The sequence below is a fragment of the Oryza glaberrima genome, chromosome 3, assembly GCF_000147395.1.
Source record: "Oryza glaberrima chromosome 3, OglaRS2, whole genome shotgun sequence".
Classification (NCBI taxonomy): Eukaryota; Viridiplantae; Streptophyta; class Magnoliopsida; order Poales; family Poaceae; genus Oryza; species Oryza glaberrima.
Genome location: NC_068328.1, coordinates 33,331,214 through 33,351,361, shown reverse-complemented (window position 1 = coordinate 33,351,361; position 20,148 = coordinate 33,331,214). Strand labels below are relative to the sequence as shown.

Here is a 20,148-nt window from a genome sequence, read left to right as displayed (position 1 = left end):
AAAATATTATGAGTGATTAAACAACCCATAACAAATAAATTATAATTACGTAAATTTTTTAAATAAAACGAATGGTCAAACATGTAAGAAAAAGTTAACGGCGTCATCTATTAAAAAATGGAGGGAGTATCTGTCAATCGAATACAGAGTCTCCATATGAATCTTGGGACACAATCAGGCTTGTAGATGTTCACGTAATGCTTATCGTTAGCACTTTTTTCCACTACAAATGCAGGATGCCTCGACTTGGAGACCCGGATGCAAATGATATATATAGAGTAGTTTTGGAGCTTGGGTATCTCACCTCCATCGTCTTGGGAACTTACGAATATCGGAAATTTGACAGATTTCGATTTCCTGATAATTTTGATACACTTTCGTTTGTAGGAGGCATGATTCTGTTTGGATTCAACTCAATCTTATTAGTTCTAGACAATTGATTCACCTAATGCACGGCCCTGGGGCTTTAGGAGAATATAACTGTGGCTTAATTTAGGATTATTACAGTAGTATAAGCCAATGTTAATTATGTATGAGTACTAGTATTTTTTTATTAGATATAACGTTTTGTATTACGTATGAGCTGCATGTATTTTCAACCGTTAATTCGGATGACCAACAGTCCAGATATATCATTACAATGTATTAGACTACTGACTACATAACTATTTTTTTCTAAGATAATAGAATAGAATCCCGACCTTTGCTCACAGAGCTACACACTGAAGACAAACATAAGGGAAGTTCCATAAACCATAAACCTATTAACTATTGTAAAGATTAGTTGGGTAGTTAACTAGAGCGTTAAACAAACCTTGCTGACGGATGAGATATATATGGAACTCAACAAAATGGTATGGAGTACTGACTATCAAAGTCACCTGCCAACATTTTTCGACAAGATGAATCAAGCGGTACTGACTTAATTATACACTAATCCAATACGCCGTACGTGTGAACTCCGGTCGATCGTCTAGCTAGTGTGGTGTGTCTTCTAAGCCGCGTTCTCCATCATGGCCCTGAACTCTTGGAAGCTGATCCGGCCGTCGCCGTCGCCGTCGTGCGCCGCGATCATCCTCACGCAGTCGCCGTGCCGCGCGCCCTCCTCCATGCCCAGCCTCCGCAGCACGCTCCGCAGCTCCGCCGCGCTCACGAACCCGTCCCCGTCGCGGTCGAACACGCGGAACGCCTCCCGCAGGCCGCAGCTCGCTCTCCCCGGCCATCTTGCTCTCCGCCAGCTCTGCCACCTCCTCGCACGCGCCGCACGGCTCCTGATGATCGCCTTCCTCATCATCCTCGTCGGCGGCGACCAGGCCGAGGCTCGCCACGACCGCCGTGACGTCGTGGCGAGACAGCCGCGCCGCGGCGGCGGCGTCATCGTCCTCGCCGCCCCTTATCCGGTCAGCGCACCGCTCGCAACAACGCAGCCGCGGAGGCTGGACGACGGCGTCGCCAGCAGCAGCGGCCGCGCAGTAGCGATAGTCGTCGTCCTCGTCGACGACGTGCACGAGGAGCGCGAGGCGAACGAGCGCGCGAGACACGGCGCGCACGCCTCTGCTAATGATCAGGAGAGACGACACCGACACGGCGAGACCGCGATCGATCGACGCCATCACCAGCTGCTGCCACATGTTAACAACCTCAATTCGATCGGTGGATCCAGTACTGATCGATCAACTGGTTAGTCCCAACAACTGCAGGCCTGCAGCTGGTAGACAACTTAATTTTTTTACCAAGTGGGACCCATCTTATTTTCTCTCATAGGTTTTAACCATTGTGGAGTTTATCATAGCATTGAGGATGCCCTCATGCGGACTGTTTTTGCGTAAAAAAAATATTAATTATGTTCAATCCCAATAAAGCAACGACAGAAGCAAGATATTTAAGCTCCGTAAAGTATTTAAATCCGTATCCTGCTTCCGGTTCCGGGTCTCCCCAAACATTCATGCGGACTGATTTTGTGTACAACTAAAAAAACATTAATTATGTTCAATCCCAAGAAAGCAACGACAGAAGCAAGATATTTAAGCTCCGAAACGATTTTAAATCCGTATCCTGCTTCCGGTTCCGGGTCTCCCAGATGGAAAAAAGAAGTGTATAGGTACAAACGACAAATTGAGAAAAAACTAGAGTCAACACTAAAAATATAACTTGTTCATGAGACCATAACAAGATGTAACATGATTTATGTCGAATACTAATATACAAATATGCATATTTGATGATTTATGGAATGCTCATATGTAAGTAGGCAGATTTAACATAAACAATTAAGATCAAAGTGTTACGTAGAATCAAAATATATACATGGTGTACTGGCATACCACGAGTACAATCTTATAACAGTTATATTCTGGTTCTCCAGGGCCGTGCATAATGTGGATTGATTGTGTCTATAATTAAAAACCCTGAGTTTATTCCCATGACAAAAGCTCCTACACCTGCTATTACAAATATTCCATCTACAATTAGTGAGACACCCAAATAATCAATAATATCTCCACATCTCCGATCGTGGCAAACTCCTCCAACTATGTATCGATCGTACCAAATTCCTCCAACTATGCAAGCGAGATATCCAAGTTCTGCAAAGACTCTACCTCCGCATCCTGCATCTGGGTCTCCCAATCGAGGCATCCTATGAAAGATAAAAAAAATTAAATTTCACACAACTACACATTTTTACCAAACTATTATGAAACTACATATTTAACATTTTGTAAAAAACTACTGATTTAATGCAAAATTTCTCATAAAACTACATATGTAAGATGGAGTGCCAAAAAAATAAAGACTAGATGATAAATTTATCCCAAACTAGGTTTATTGCTAATTTAATCACAACACTACTAATTTATAGCTCAAACATAACAGTAGCGTTGGAGATAAACTCTACAGTATTTAGTTCTGTGATAACTTCAATATTTTTTTAATTACACAGCTGATGCAACACGCACATACACCACACTTATACCCTCGTGAATGTGTCCCTTAACACATGCTCTAAGATACGGAAACCAACGACATGACATATCCTTGATTTCACTAAAATCCAATTGAAACTTTAATATTGAATATATAGTTTTGTGATAGGTTGGTCAAAATTTTGTGAAATTTACTTAGGAAAAAGGTATATGTACAGATAAGCGTGTAAACAAATACTAGTGTGATTATGTTATATTCATGCAGTGATCGTGTAAGTGATGCCGCTTCCAAATTCCAACACGTCAATCATCTTAACTACATCGATTTATCTTAAATACGAAGGTAGATGATGTTGCTATATATTTATCGATAAATTTTATTTTAAAAATTTGTCAAATTTACTACATTATAGCGTATAGTTGTAATGTAGTTATATTGATACAGATTACGTATAACTACGATATAATTTATATGTAGCTTCTATATAATTTTGAATCATTATATTTGTTTCAAAATTCATATTGGCGGAGAACGAAAACATCACAATGCTAGTATAGGTGAGGGGATTCCGGCAGACAACCTCCGTTTCGCGAAAGTAGCGTGTTGTGTGGTATTTTTAAAGTTATGTACAAATTATGTTGTATTTTTATAAAATTTAAAATATAATCACGATACAATTGTATCATATTCACATTATAAATTTTTGAAAAAAAAATTATTACCAACGAACGAGTAATCGCAAGATAAATTATCCCTAAAATTGAAACAAAGAACAACGAGAAGGGTATAGCCGTCAGATCCACGAGCTAACCTTGTTGCGAGGAAAAAAGGCTGGCGATGCGGTGGCGATGCAGCGACGATCGGCGGAGGCGACAGAAGAGAGGAACCGACAAGCCGTGGTGTATACTATACTACGTACGTGTTAATTAGGCAGCCAGCCGGTGCAGGGAAGGCTGCAGCATATATAGGCCGTATGGACTATTAGAGTCCATTGACAATGACAAGTCCATATCGGACTCGAGCCGTAACCCATACTAATCTGGAGATTGGGGATTAATCAGTTTTGACATTGCTTTACCTATTTACTGTGAGCTAAGGATGACCGTGCGATTCTCGCTGCTGCTCCACCTGCGCCGCATGATCTCAACGGTGGTGACGCTGTCTACTCCAGTTGAAGGCTCGCCGCTCAAGTTCCACCCGGACCTCAACAAGGAGGTGGTGCGTGCCACAGCCGCCCCCGAACCTTGCTACCTCCTTGCGTTTCACTGAATGTTTGTGTTTGATGTTGTGTCAACGTAGCCCAATGCGCAAGAGAAATTTCTGCGGATCAAGCATGCGTACAACACGCTCATGAATTCAGAGAGCCGGTTCAAGTACGCGAGCACTAGCTAGCAGCAACCCAGATTATTCGTCCAGGACATACGATGAATAAGACCCATTCTACGGCTGCATTAATGAACCGTACTCCATTATGGTTTCTGTGGTTAGGAATTTCGTGCTAGTGAGTAGTAAAATGAAGTTTCAAGAGAGATCATTTCTGCTAAGAAACAACTGGTAGATTAGATCACATTATAATCCTTGTATTTTGAAACTTCAGTACATACAGGGAACTCTAGGGTGTGTAGTTACTAGATAGTTGAACTAAAAATGTTCCATTAGTTGGCATTTATACTGTGGTCATGGTTCTGCAGGGGATTTCCTTAGGCCATCCCCAACTTAGAAACTATCAAGTAGTTTACATACTGGCAACATATCCTATGCATACAGGCCCTCACGTATACACACGTGCACACCAACTAAAAAATATCACCAAAAAATCTAGAAAAAATCATACACATACTTTCAATTGTATTACACCTAGGGTTAAAATCTTAACATCAAATTCATTATATTTTAGCCGTAACAAAAAAAACAAAAAATCTGACAGTTTTAAGGTTGCAATTTGGTCAGAATTTTATCTTTTTTGTTATTCTCTATGTAGAATGAATTTGAAGATGCGACTTTGCACGTAGATGTAATACTATTGAAAGTACATGTATAAATTTTCCTAAAATTTTTTGTGATAATTTTTAGTTGGTGTACACGGTGTGTACACGCGAGGGCCTGTGTGCATAGGATACGCTCCCTTACATACTTATCATATCATATAGATACTATGTATACAATGGATGGTGTCTTCAAATTAAATTCTCATCCAATCATCTTTCTTCTCTCTTCTTTTATCCACCTATCCTTTTGTTTTTATTCTTGGTAGTTATGTAGAGATGGTTTCTTGCATGAGAAATGGTTTTTTAATGGTTTTTTCATCTTTTTATCTCTCTCCTCATTAACTCTCTTGTCACATAGGATTTTTGCTTACGTGGCAATGTATTTAATGCTATGGAAACTAGATGATATGGAGGGTTGGGGACAGCCTTAGAGACCTTCAAGCTGAATTTCAGAACTGGGAAGCCGGTCTGAATTCAGAACAGAAACCTAAAAGCTTGTGGGAAGAGTTTTTTTTTAGATAATGGAAATGTGTTACATCTCCGGTCTCTACCCGTAGGCACACAGTTCTTTACTTTTCTTTGTTCCACTGTATTATTGTAAACATCTACTGTTGGGAGTGAACACTAATCAATAGTACATAAATGCTGCAATTTATAATCATGCCTATGATCGTTGGTGGTAATCTCCCATTAATCATATTACATTCTGGTCAATGAGGCCATTGGTGAAGAATTCGTTGAGTTTCTCGAGAACGAACTCAAGATTGATGACTCAAGTGCCGCGGAAGTCGATGCAAATGATCCATACACACAGTCTGGAGGCAAAAACAAGCAAGATGGTAATACTAATACTAATACATCGACAAGTAGCTTTGATGATAGCGTATCTGAGATAGCGGTTGCTTTGGAGAATCTGAAGAAGGAGCTCATGGTCCTCGGGCACGAAGTGGCCGCCCGGCGGCGGGACGCCGTGCTTGTTCATCCCCTTATCGTCTTCCCCCATCTCCCGGTGCATGCTCCCGCCACGCTCGTTCGATCAGCCGGGCTCGGACGACGGGAGGCCGAGAGGGAGTCCCGACACGGCGGCGGCGGCGGCGACCCGAGCTAGTCGTCGGGGATGGATCCGATTGGGGTGGAGAAAAAGGGAACGCGGCGAGACGAAAGCTCGTTTCGAGGTCGCCGTCGCGGCCGCGTGCTCCGAGCTTTGTGGCCACGGCGTATCACGGAGTGGCGAGGCGACTCGAGCTGTCCAGCTGGCGGAATGGGGGAGAAGTAGGAAGCGTACGACGCAAGAAGGCCGCTATTCCAATCTCAGGCCGTTGTTCTATTTATAGGCCGTTAATCTGGGCTCGACAAGTGCTTACGGCCAGCAAAGTCAGCCCTCCACTGCCTGTTTCTTTGCTACTAGAAAAAAAAAGGTGATCTATATAATCTTCTTTAATCAAATTAATCTAGTCATTAATTTATTCGCTGCTATCTTTATGGTTATTGAGATTTTAAAATCAAACATGATTATCGTTAGAGTTCTTTTTTTACTTTTTAGAAATACCGAACCTCTGAGGAGGCATGATCGTGGACTCGTCGTAGCATATGAAATAATGGAAGACACAAATTTAGGCAACTCCACCCGGTGGAGTTGTAGTCAACTACAGGGGATCCGAAATTCCGAACCCCATGCAACTACATTATGACATGGCTCCAGTGTGAGGAAAAGCTACCCCAAATCAGTGACGCAGAGCGGCAGAGAGCCAATTCAACTCATGCAAAAAGCAAGTATATAGCTGGAGCCTTTTAACACCGGAACATGTCGTTCAAAAAATTTTGAAAAAACTTTAGTAGAATAGATCAATATGTGATATATATTTTCGTAAACATGCGTGTTAAAATTCGACTTAAACAATTCAAAACAGAAATAACAAATTTGACTGCAAATTACACGTTCTATTTATAGTCAAATTTATTATTTTTGTTTCTACTTGTATAAGTTGAATTTTAATTTGCATGTTTGTGAAGTGACATATCACATATTAATCTATCCTACTACATATTTTTTAATTTTTTTATGACTTTTTAGGTGACATGCAAATATGAGAGAATATCCCTTGAGGGATGAATTGAGTTTTCCTTTTAACAGCAGCAAACCACAGTCATAAAGCAACAATGGATCATTACGATAACTTGTAATTGTAGATCAGCATTGCAGTCTCACGTAGAACAAGTAAAGTAGTACTAATAACCAACGGGCAGAAAAAGTATGAAGTTGATTACTTGAACACCAGTACGAATTTGGACGAAATTTGTCGGCCCAGATCAAAACCAGCTAAGCAAGTAAAGCAGTCGGGGGATCTGAAAATTGCAATGCTCAAATCGGAGCCTTTGCCGTCACCTGAATAACTGATACGCATCGCAGGGTCTTTGCCGTCACCTGCACCGGCGGCACGGTCGTCGTCGTCATCGTCATCCTCGAGCACGGCAGGCGCGGCCGCCACCGAGGAGGAGCCCTGCTGCGTGTTGCGCTCTCCTCATCCTCAGGCCCGACGACGACGCCGGATGCGAAGACGTGCTCCGTTCCCTGCGGCGTCGGCGGCGGCGGGTGGCGCTGAAGTGTTGGTTGATCCGGCGTGATCGGTGGCGCCGCCGCGACATCGTAGGGGTATCATTGATTCATTGGCTCCATCCTGGCTGGATGTACGACGGCGCATACGCATACGCCTGTGAGGTCGCGTACTGGTAGTAGTCCGTCGCCGACGCTTGTCCACGTTGGTTCGTGCTCTCGCCACCGTTCGCGGCGAGGTGTCCCTCCCGGCTCTCGCCGTTCGCTTGAAACCTTGGCGAAAGTTCAGAAAAAAAGTTGTACGAGTCAAGAACTCAAGATCGCACAAGTTGCATCCAAATCAGACCAAACAATTCGATCATCACAAGAAGATACAACATGGTGAATACCTCGTTGTCGGGGCCGATGATTCTGATGAACTCGTGCATGCCCCAGTTGGTCCTGACTCCCTTGACGTAGAACTCCAGCACGCGGATGGTCTCCGACTGCGCGGAGAAGAGGCCGAGCTTGAACACCCCGACGTGGCCTTCGACGTATCTGTCGTCGTCGAACGGCGCCGCGCCACCAGCGCCACACGAGTCTTCGCCGATGCCCACGCGGCGCGCCGCCACGACGATGTCGACCACGTCGGACACCGCCTTCGTGTCGTGTCCCCCCCTCGTCCACCGTTCTTGTTCCCCGGTCAGGAACGCCGGATATTGTCGATCCGCGAAGCCTCCATGCGCAGGGTGAGCGTCGTGACGCGGAGCGGAGGAAGGCGTGGCGGCAGGAGAAGAACCCGGTGACGCGGACGGCGAGGTTGACGGCGCCAGAGCGAGCGCCAGCGCGTCGAGGTGGCCTTTCTCCTGCCAGCCCCCGGCACCCTCTTCTGCGGCGGCCGCCGCTGCCACGTGGCCCACTCCCACCACCGCGTGGGGCTTAGAGGAGAGGAGGCAGAGCGTGAGGCGCGGCGAGGAGGCCCAGCCAGAGGCCGACGAACCTCACGCCGAGACCGAACTAGAGCACGACCGCTATGGGCATGCTCACGCTGAGGTCGACTTGCGCGGCGCGCGCCGGTCGCACGCTACCCGGATCACCCCACAGCCGACGGTTTGCGGGCAGCTGCCAAGCTCGCAGAGCCTCGCGGCCTCGCCACCGGAAGAGTCGCCCCCACGCGTGGCGCATCCCCGCCGCGAACGGCATGGCGGCCAGCCCCATCGTGGCGCCGTAGAGCTTGGCGGTGTGGAAGTCGAGGATACGCGCTTCGTGGAAGACGGCGTCGTGCGCGCGGTCGAGCGGGGCGCCGCGGAGCTTGTCGTCGGGGATGTCGAGGAGCTCCTGGTCCTCGGGAACGAAGCGGAAGCCGAGCGGGAACCCATGCTTGTTCTTCCCGGCCATCTTCTCTTCCCCATCTTCCGGCGACGCCATGCCGGCCTCGCCCCATCGATCGATGATCGATCGGCCGGCCTCGGAGAACGGGAGGAAGTCGCGTCACGGTGGCCGGGTGGCGCGCGCTGCGGCGCCGGCGACCGAGCTATTCGTCGGGGTTGGAGCCGTGGCCCATGGGGAGGACGCGGCGAGACGGGAGCTCGTGTCTATGTCGCGTCGCGTCGCGCACGCTTGCTACTGCTATGTACTAGTACCTCGTCCCCTATATTTTCTTGTGATGTTTGAATGCACATCTTATTCAAAAAATTTGTATAAATATTAAAAACAAAAAGTTGTTTTAAAAGTATTTTAAATAATAAAGTAAGTCACAAATAAAATAAATAATATTCTATTTTTTTAATAAGACGAATGATCAAATAGTATAAGTAAAACTTATATTAGAGGTTAGAGGGAGTAGTACTCTCTGCTCTGGGCTTTTGCGGAGTAACAGGAGCGGCGTTTCGATGATAAGGCGGAACACGATTTGACAAATTTTGTTCTAATTTTCCTTTTTTAACGTTTTTTTATACTTATTATTGTTTTTTTCATTGCATTATGAGATGTCCTTTTTTTGAATCGAGATGTCTTCGTATATAAGCCACCGTCACCGGTGCTCTGCTTCTTCTTCCAGGCCATTCTCTCCCCCTCCCTCCCCCTCTCCCTCTCTCTCTCTCTCAGCCTAAACCATGGCTGCTCGCCGGACTTCCAAAATATTCGAGCAAGACAGCGAGTTGAGGAAAGCGCTTCTCAACAGCGTTGATCATTTCTACAACAAGGTAATCAAGCCACTACTGGAGTCTGATGGCGGCGGCGGCGGCGGTGGCGGCGGCAGCAGCGGTGGCGGCGGCAGCGAGGTCCTGGAGCGCCGCGTTACCGAAGTGCTCCAGGTGTACGGCCTTCCCGGCAAGCTCCCGGAGCTCCGCCTTCCCGGCATGCTCCCGAAGCCGGAGCCCCGCCTTCCCGACGAGCCCAAACCTCCATCGTGGATGGTTTTCGTGGAAGCTCCCTTGCCGCCCCCAAGCTTGAGCTACGAAGATGTCGGGAACGGCGACTCCAACCACACCATCACCATGGTCGTCGCCGACGTCCACTCTGAGCCACCGCTTCAGGGGTGGTGGCTTCCACGAGTACTAGCGTGCTTGCGCCGGAAGATCGAGCAACTTCGTCCACGCCATGTCGTCTACTTGATCGGCGCCGCGGCGATCGTGACCGCAGGCTACACAATCTACGTGTTCGTCAAGCGGCGTCGTCGACGCCGAGATGTTCGTCCTCCTCTACCCGGGAATGGAGGCCAACCTCCACCTGGAGGTGACCATCCTCAAGCCCCTAAGCTCAAGCACCTTCCAGATGATAGAGCGGCTTCGGGTGGCGATGATGCAGAGTACGACGAGGATCAGGGCCCTGGCGACGGCGACGAGACAGGTGGTGAGGGAAGCGCTGCCTACGGCCTCCACGACATCGCCGCGTTTGCTGTCGCCTTCAGCAACTCGCCTACAGGGCCAACCCTGGTGAGCTTCTTCTCCATGTCCGGGAGGGATGGGTTTTGGGTGTTTTCTTTTTGTTTTTGAGAACTAAGATTTGGGCGTTCGTTGTGGATTTGAGGTTATATACGTTTGTGTTACGTTTGCCGTGAATTCAGTCTGGTTGGGATTGTGTTACTTTGCTGTGAATTCAGTCTGGTTGGGATTGTGTTACTTTGCTGTAAATTCAGGCAGTTGAGAATAACCCTGCCTTCCTCGCTCTCCAACAGATTAAAGTTGCCAGGGAGATCTGTAACAACAAGGTAGCAATGGTTTTCCTCACTGTGATCCTGGGAGAGAACCTCAATAAGAGAGTTTTGCTTTTCCAATACAATGTCATTCAGCTAATCAAACCTTATTGTCCATGTTATGCCAGTTTATATGCAAATAACTTCTCCTTTATCTAACACAGGCTGTGCGCTTGTTACAGTTGCTGAATCCTGAGAAGTCCCACTTCAGTATCCCGTGGTTCGAGAGGCTGACAATCTTTGATGTCTGCCCCCGCCCCAACCTCGTCGAGAGCACTTCTGGAAGCCGTGATCTCCAGATGGTAAAATTCTGTCATTGCACTTGGAGTTTGTGATTTGCTAATGTTAGCAAACTTATGTTAAGTATTTTCTGAACTGCTTTGTTAAGTATTTTGAGCATGTTGGTGGTTTGGTACAGTGGTTTAGAACCAACATTTATGTGTGTGATTAGCATTGCAATGTATGTTATGCTTTGCCTGCAATGGTGGCAGTATACATTTTTAGTTTGATACAATTTGATAACTTAACAAGTGAGACCTGGTCTTGGTGTCCTTACAAGACCATTACCAACTAAGTACAGATCCCTGGGGGATAATTTCTGTGAGAGAGTTTTGACTTCACTTATGCATGAAACACTCAAAGCGGTGGTTGCACAGTACAATGCCAGTCAGCTTATCATACCCAGAGAAGTACTGTCTTATCATATCTATCTGTTTTTAAACATGTAATATCTTTCCATGGTATGCTATGCTAGTTTAAGAGCTTTAGAAAAGAGTTCACTCATGCAATTGAAACCAAGCAGGTCGATGAACAAGAAGCTCAGCGTGCAAAGTTCATTGTTGAGAAGGCTGAACAACATAAGAGGAAGGCAGTCATTACAGAACAGGTAAGCAAAGATGCAATGAATTGTTGCTGGTTTAGATAGCTTTCCTTGATAACTTTACTACATCTAGTTTTAGTAACAATTATTAAGAAATATCAGTGGCGCTGTTTATTTCTTCATCGTTTCATATATTTCATTGTGTTTGGTGTGGGTTAATTCTGACTGTGAGGCCTGCTTGAACAGGGTGAAGCTAAGAGTGCATTGGTCGAGCCTGCAACTAGAAGAAGAAGAGCTCGGGATCTTTGAGAAGGTTAGAAAAAGAAAATGCATGATAGTTCTGAATATTGTTCTACTTTTTGCAATGTATGACTGCCACTGGTGCTACCATTTTGCAAATGCACCTACCTTCCTATGCTCTTAAGTTGGATCTAGTTGTACGCAGACTGAGTTCATTGGGTTTACTGTTTATATAGCAACATTGCAGTTTGCAACTGTAAATGCCCCGAATAGATAGAAGCCTGATCATGTGCTTGTGGTTTCTGTGACATGTGTTATACTACTGTCAACAGAGGGATTCTTGGCTCCCTTGCAACAGCAATGAAATTTTAGGAGACCAGTAATGTTGGATGTGCACTGGCTATTGCTTTTAATTAATCGAAGAGCTCATAATTTCCTTAAAAAATAGTTTCAAAGGGTCCATTGGTGGATGGTCACTGTGGCTATTGCTGTCTATTGGCCTAGAAAATCTTTTCTGATGCCTAGAAATGGAACTGGAAATCCAATACTTCTGAACTTCTTATCTTGGAAAATGACTATCGCATTTTTGCACAATTCTGGATGTGTGTGCACATTAATTGTAAACAAATGTACTTCTTGTCAGAAAGTTCTTTTAAATAGAAACAGTACTTCATTGTGAAAGTTCAGAATTGTTCTTTTTCCACTGCAATTTTAATTCTTGTTGATCTTGTTATTATTGCTAGTGTGGTAATTTCGTTTTACCACTGTTTTCTTTGACAGGTCCAGGAAGTAGAAGTATCAAAAGAATTTGGATGGTGGGTCATTTTTTGTAGCAGAGGAAGAAGTAGAAAATTCTGAGAAGAGTTTGATGTCTAGTTCGACGTGGTTCTTTTCTTTTCAGTAGTAGTTGGCTATTGCAGGTTACATATCTGACTAGATGCAGTCACGGTTCTCCAGTGATCCTGGATGTAGGTTTCACCACCACCGAGGAAAACAATACAAGCCGAGATGAATTTAGTCTACTGAAGTAAATGACAGAGACCTTGTGTAGTTGCGTGATGTATTCATGAGTTTTGCTTCGCTTTTGAGAGAGAAGTGCATAATACGAAAGAGAATGAAAGATGTGGGAAATTGGTACAGAACTGGCCAGATGTATTGGTCATCATTTTGGAATCATTTTGACATAGCACTTATATCTTAAATTCAAATATTGCTGAAGCATAAGTGCTGTTCTGGGGAATCTTCAATTTCGCTTGGTGTCATTCTTGCAGGGATTGCTACCTGCATGTTGTTCCAAACTGATTTATGAAATTTTGTCATGGTGATGGTACTTTGCCGTATTATCATTGCTGGATTGAGGGTTATCTCATCATAAACCATTGGCAATCTATCCATACTACTCCCTCCATTTCAGGTTTTAATACGTTTTGACTTTGGTTAAAGTCAAACTACTTTTAAGTTTGACTAAGTTTATAGACAAATATAGTAAAATTTATAATACCAAATTAGTTTTACTAAATCAATAATTGAATATATATTTTCATAATAAATTTGTCTTGAATTGAAAATATTATTATTTTTTTCTACAAATTTAATCAAACTTGAAGCAGAGTCAAAACGTCCTGTAACCTAAAACGAAGTTAGTAATATAAAAGGGAAGAGGAGTTTCTACGTTGCAATCCTACGGTAGAATCAGCAGTACCCCAGGCCCCACCGATGCGTGAATCCATCCATCCATCAATTGCGCACATAAAGTTGCTATCTATTTCTCAACCATTCGATCATTGTATCCAACGGTTCAGATCGGAAAATCCACGATGTGCGTTGCAATGCAACAGCAAACTCACGCATTCATTCCCTCACGCAAATACTGCGCGGTCTCCCTCCCCGGAATCTCGCCCGCGCATCATGCCACGTAATCGAGGGACGCGGAGGTGGTTGGTCTGTGGCCTCTGCTGCGCCTGCGCCATGCGCCTCCTCCTCCGCTACCGCCCACCGGCTGCGCCATTCTAGCCGTGGCCTGATCGGTGCGCGCAGGTCCGCCTGCTCGATCGAGTTCGACGAGCACGTCGAGCTCTTGGGATAGGATGCGACAAGGCGGCAGGCGCTGCATCTTCCGCGCCTTTCGATCCACTTCCTCGCCGCCGCGCACCCCGTGCAGGTCGGCGAACAAGGCCAGCGAGCGAGCGAATAGGCCGTGCGTTGGCGGCTCGGCGCGACTGAGCACAAAAGGTCCCTGCAATGCAAGCAGCCGCCATCTCGGCGAGGTCGACCGCCAAGAGTTTCGCGTCCTCAAGGTGGATTCCCTACGCGCGGATCGGAGACGCTCTTCCATGCTTGCGCTGCTGACTCCTCTTTTATGCTTGCGTTGTCGTCGGCCACGAGCAACTAAGAAATCCTCACCGTCGTCGCCGAGCATTCCTTGCCGTCATGGCGTCATCCTTGCGCTGCTGTCTCGCTGATGGGCTGAAGATGGATGGGTCACTCATCACAGTCTGACAAGTATGAATAGCTGAAGATCCACCGGGCAATTTTCTTTTTTTCCCCATCACATTGAACATTTGAATACATGTATGGACTGGGGTATTAAATATTGCCAAACAAAAAACTAATTACACAGTTTACATGTAAATTGCGAAACAAATATTTTAAGCCTAATTGCACCATGATCTGACAATGTGGTGCTACATTAAATATTTACTAATGACGGATTAATTATGCATAATAAATTCGTCTCGCAGTTTACATGCGGATTATATAATTTGTTTTGTTATTAGTCTACGCTTAATACTTTAAATGTGTGTCTGTATATGATCTGATGTGATCCGGCAAATTTTTTGCCGGTGGAACTAAACACAGCCCAATTTTTTTGAGCATTCCATAAATTATGTTCAATCCCAAGAAAGCAACGACAGAAGCGAGATCTTCAAGCACCAAAAAGATTTTAAATCCGTATCTGCTTCCGGTTCCGGGTCTCCTAGATGGAAAAAAGAAGTGTATAGGTACAAACGACAAATTGAGAAAAAACTAGAGTCAACACTAAAAATATAACTTGTTCATGAGACCATAACAAGATGTAACATGATTTATATCGAATACTAATATACAAATATGCATATTTGATGATTTATAGAATGCTCATATGTAAGTATGCAGATTTAACATAAACAATTAAGATCAAAGTGTTACGTAGAATCAAAATATATACATGGTGTACTGGCATACCACGAGTACAATCTTATAACAGTTATATTCTGGTTCTCCAGGGCCGTGCATTATGTGGATTGATTGTATCTATAATTAAAAACCCTGAGTTTATTCCCATGACAGAAGCTCCTACACCTGCTATTACAAATATTCCACCTACAATTAGTGAGGCACCCAAATAATCAATAATATCTCCACATCTCCGATCGTGGCAAACTCCTCCAACTATGCATCGATCGTACCAAATTCCTCCAACTATGCAAGCGAGATATCCAAGTTCCGCAAAGACTCTACCTCCGCATCCTGCATCCGGGTCTCCCAATCGAGGCATCCTATGAAAGATAAAAAGATTAAATTTCACACAACTATATATTTTTACCAAACTATTGTAAAACTACATATCTAACATTTTGTAAAAAAAAAACTATAGATTTAATACAAAATTTCTCATAAAACTATATATGATGATGGAGTGTCAAAAAATAAATACTAGATGATAAATTTATCACAAACTATAGGTTTAGTGCTACTTTAATCACAACACTACTATATTTATAGCTCAAACATAACGGTAGTGTTGGAGATAAACTCTACAGTATTTAGTTTTGTGATAACTTCAATATTTTTTTAATTAGACATCTGATGAACACGCACGCACACCATTACACACGCAACACCACACTCACCCTCGTGAATGTGTCCTCTAACACATGCTCTAAGAGACGGAAACCAGCGACACATCCTTGATTTCACTAAACTCTACAGTATTTAGTTTTGTGGTAACTTCAATATTTTTTTAATTAGACATCTGATGAACACGCACACACACCACTATACACGCAACACCACACTCACACCCTCGTGAATGTGTCCTCTAACACATGCTCTAAGAGACGGAAACCAGCGACACATCCTTGATTTCACTAAAATCCAATTGAAACTTTAATATAAAATATATAGTTTTGCGAGAGATTGTTCAAAATTTTGTGGATTTTACTTGGAAAAAAAGTATAGGTACATATAAGCGTGTAAACAAATACTAGCGTGATTATGTTATATTCGTGCAGTGACCGTGTAATTGACGCCGCTTCCAAATTCCAACACGGTCAATTATCTTAACTACATCGATTTATCTTAATGACAAAGGTAAATGAGGTTGCTATATATTTATCAATAAATTTTATTTTAAAAATTTATCAAATTTACTAATTATATCGTATAGTTGTAAAGTAGTAATATTACAGTTTACATATAACTACAATGTAATTTATATATAGCTTCTATACAATTCCAAATCATTATATTTGTTTTAAAATTCATATTAGCGGAGAACGAAAACATCACAATGCTAGTATAGGTGAGGGGATTCTGGCAGACAACCTCCGTTTCGCGAAAGTGCCGTGTTGTGTCGTATTTTTAAAGTTATGTACAAATTATGTTGTATTTGTATAAAAGTCACACTATATTCACGATACAATTGTATTATATATTCACATTTTATAAATTTTTGAAAAAAATATTGCCAACGAGTAGTCGCAAGATAAATTATCCCTAAAATTAAAACAAAGAACAACGAGAAGGGTATAGCCGTCAGATCCATGAGCTAACCTTGTTGCGAGGAAAAAAGGCTGGCGATGCAGCGACGATTGGCGGAGGCGACAGAACAGAGGAACAGAGGAGGCGACGTACTCCGTGTTAAGCAGCCAGCCGGCGCAGGGAAGGCTGCAGCATATATAGGCCGTATGGACTGACAAGTCGATATCGGACTCGAGCCGTAACCGATACTAATTCGTACTCCTACTACTCGCCAACTCTCCTGCGTCTCCACGCGCGCTAAGACACGGCACGGTGCACTGCTCCTGCCTTTGTAGAAATCTGTCCCTAGTTACTGACTTAATTATACACTAATCCAATACTACTCCGTACGTGTGAACACCGGTCGTCTAGCTGGCTGGTTGGTGTGTCAAGCGGTACTGACTTAATTATACACTAATCCAATACGCCGTACGTGTGAACTCCGGTCGATCGTCTAGCTAGTGTGGTGTGTCTTCTAAGCCGCGTTCTCCATCATGGCCCTGAACTCTTGGAAGCTGATCCGGCCGTCGCCGTCGCCGTCGTGCGCCGCGATCATCCTCACGCAGTCGCCGTGCCGCGCGCTCTCCTCCATGCCCAGCCTCCGCAGCACGCTCCGCAGCTCCGCCGCGCTCACGTACCCGTCCCCGTCGCGGTCGAACACGCGGAACGCCTCCCGCTGCTCGCCCTCCCCGGCCATCTTGCTCTCCGCCAGCTCCTCCACCGCCGCCACCGCCTCGCACGCGCCGCACGTGCGCCTGATGATCGCCTTCCTCATCATCATCGTCGGCGGCGACCAGGTCGTGGCGAGCGACCGCTGCCGCGCCGCGGCGTCGTCGTCCTCCTCGCTGCCCCTTATTTGATGAGAAATAATTTAGTACTATGAATATTACTATATTTATATATAAATAAAGTTAAACTTAAAACAGTTTAACTTGAAACGTCTTATAATCTGAAACGAATGAAGTATCAAACAAATATAATGAGTGATGTTTCGAACCCAAGCTTTGACCCCTAGGCTGAATTTCTGTGTCATGTGTGTTTCGCGTGAAAAGTTGGTGCGCGTGGAGAGTTGGTGAATAGTACAAATTGTGTTGTCCTAGCCCAATGCGCTATGGCTCGAGTCCGATATCGAGTTGTCAATGGAACTTTATAGTCCATACGGCCTGTATATATGCTGCAGCCTTCCCTGCACCGGCCTCTCTCCGTAGCCTCAGCCGCCACATCGCAAGCTTCACTCTTTCATAACAGGTTGGTTATATGTTCCTTCTATTGTTTCTCGTTTCGATTTTTGGAATATTATTTGCCTTCGAGTCAAGCGTACGTAACTTCACCATCCTACAATGTAGTTATCAGACAAGATACATTCCAATACTATATACTCCCTCCGTATTTTAATGTATGACGTCGTTGACTTTTCGATCAACGTTTGACCATTCGTTTTATTTAAAATTTTTGTGTAAATATGAAAATATTTATATCATGCTTAAAGAACATTTAATGATGAATCAAGTTATGATAAAATAAATGATAATTACATAAATTTTTTAAATAAGACGAATAGTTAAATGTTGGACAAAAAATCAACGGCGTCATACATTAAAATATGGAGGTAGTATTTAGATAGATCTCATATCTAGATTCGTATTAATTAATAGAATATGTCTGCTTGATACTAGTTGCTATTAGTATTTTACAACAGAGAGTGTAGAATATAAGATTGATCGATGAAATCAAGTTAAAGGTCGGCCTTTGATCTGATTTGAGCACGATTACTCCTAATTATGTATATAGCACTTTAATTCATAGCTTACCAGATCTACACGATTACTCCAAATTATGTATATAGCACTTTAATTCATAGCTTACTAGATCTACAATATTATGTACTATCTGTCAATCGAATACAGAGTCTCCATATGAATCTTGGGACACAATCAGGCTTGTAGATGTTCACGTAATGCTTATCGTTAGCACTTTTTTCCACTACAAATGCAGGATGCCTCGACTTGGAGACCCGGATGCAAATGATATATATAGAGTGGTTTTGGAGCTTGGGTATCTCACCTCCATCGTCTTGGGAACTTACGAATATCGGAAATTTGACAGATTTCGATTTCCTGATAATTTTGATACACTTTCGTTTGTAGGAGGCATGATTCTGTTTGGATTCAACTCAATCTTATTAGTTCTAGACAAAATTGATTCACCTAATGCACGGCCCTGGGGCTTTAGGAGAATATAACTGTGGCTTAATTTAGGATTATTACAGTAGTATAAGCCAATGTTAATTATGTATGAGTACTAGTATTTTTTTAGATATAACGTTTTGTATTACGTATGAGCTGCATGTATTTTCAACCGTTAATTCAGATGACCAACAGTCCAGGTATATCGTTACAATGTATTGGACTATTGATTACATAAGATTTTTTTTAAATAATAGAATAAAATCTTGGCCTTTGCTCATAGAGCTATACACATTGATGACAAGACATAAGAGAAGTTCCAAAAACCATAAACCTATTTACTATTGTAAAGATTAGTTGGGTAGTTAACTAGAGCGTTAAACAAACCTTGCTGACGGATGAGAGATATATGGAACTCAACAAAATGGTATGGAGTACTGACTATCAAAGTCACCTGCCAACATTTTTCGACAAGATGAATCAAGCGGTACTGACTTAATTATACACTAATCCAATCCGCCGTACGTGTGAACTCCGGTTGTCTAGCTGGTTGGTTGGTGTGTCTTCTAAACCGCGTTCTCCATCATGGCTCTGAACTCTTGGAAGCTGATCCGGCCGTCGCCGTCGCCGTCGTGCGCCGCGATCATCCTGACGCAGTCGCCGTGCCGCGCGCCCTCCTCCATGCCCAGCCTCCGCAGCACGCTCCGCAGCTCCGCCGCGCTCACGTACCCGTCCCCGTCGCGGTCGAACACGCGGAACGCCTCCCGCAGCTCGCCCTCCCCGGCCACCTTGCTCTCCGCCAGCTTCTCCACCGCCGCCACCGCCTCGCACGCGCCGCACGGCGCCTGATGATCGCCTTCCTCATCATCCTCGTCGGCGGCGACCAGGCCGAGGCTCGCCACGACCGCCGCGACGTCGTGGCGCGACAGCCACGGCGCCGCAGCGCACCGCTCGCAACAACGCAGCCGCGGAGGCTGGACGACGCCGTCGTCGCCAGCATCGGCCGCGCAGTAGCGATAGTCGTCATCCTCGTCGACGACGTGCACGAGGAGGAGCGCGAGGCGAACGAGCGCGCGAGACACGGCGCGCACGCCTCTGCTAATGATCAGGAGAGACGACACCGACAAGACGAGACCGCGATCGATCGACGCCACCAGCTGCTGCCACATGTTAACAATTTTAGGTCGATCCACTGATTGATCAAGAACTTAAATTTAATCTGCTACAGCTAACTTGTGGTGCTCTGGTGTACAGCATGAATCTTTTGCTCGTTGTATATATAGACATAAGCAGTATGTCTGATGGATATATGGAGCCATGGAGGCAAAAATAATGGAAGTTCGCGGCAATCCATGGGAACACACACGTTCAGTCAGAAAGCGTCATCCGCGTCGGTTTTCGTGGATGACTTCGTGATGCCGTCCACCAACAGTCCTGGGCCGGTTAATTAAGTGGTTATTTATTGTAAAATCAAAAGT

At 44.5% G+C, this 20,148-nt stretch overlaps 2 protein-coding genes and 3 pseudogenes across 2 annotated transcripts; 2 read left to right on the top strand and 3 right to left on the bottom strand.

Annotated features, from left to right (window-relative positions):
• Positions 1 to 994: 994 nt before the first annotated feature.
• LOC127768988 (calmodulin-like protein 7) lies at positions 995 to 1,631 on the bottom strand (annotated as a pseudogene).
• A 2,392-nt stretch (positions 1,632 to 4,023) lies between these two features.
• Positions 4,024 to 7,516, top strand: LOC127766447 (uncharacterized; annotated as a pseudogene).
• A 2,344-nt stretch (positions 7,517 to 9,860) lies between these two features.
• Positions 9,861 to 11,771, top strand: LOC127769020 (uncharacterized). Its single transcript, XM_052294711.1, has 5 exons — positions 9,861 to 10,382; positions 10,825 to 10,954; positions 11,174 to 11,331; positions 11,445 to 11,528; positions 11,709 to 11,771. The coding sequence occupies exons 1-5, from the start codon at positions 9,861 to 9,863 to the stop codon at positions 11,769 to 11,771; spliced, it is 957 nt and encodes a 318-aa protein (XP_052150671.1).
• A 5,188-nt stretch (positions 11,772 to 16,959) lies between these two features.
• Positions 16,960 to 17,340, bottom strand: LOC127766446 (probable calcium-binding protein CML21; annotated as a pseudogene).
• Positions 17,341 to 18,947: 1,607 nt separating this feature from the next.
• LOC127768087 (probable calcium-binding protein CML21) lies at positions 18,948 to 19,839 on the bottom strand. The gene has a single exon (XM_052293610.1). The coding sequence runs from the start codon at positions 19,837 to 19,839 to the stop codon at positions 19,237 to 19,239; it is 603 nt and encodes a 200-aa protein (XP_052149570.1). The 3' UTR covers positions 18,948 to 19,236.
• Between the last annotated feature and the right edge of the window lie 309 nt (positions 19,840 to 20,148).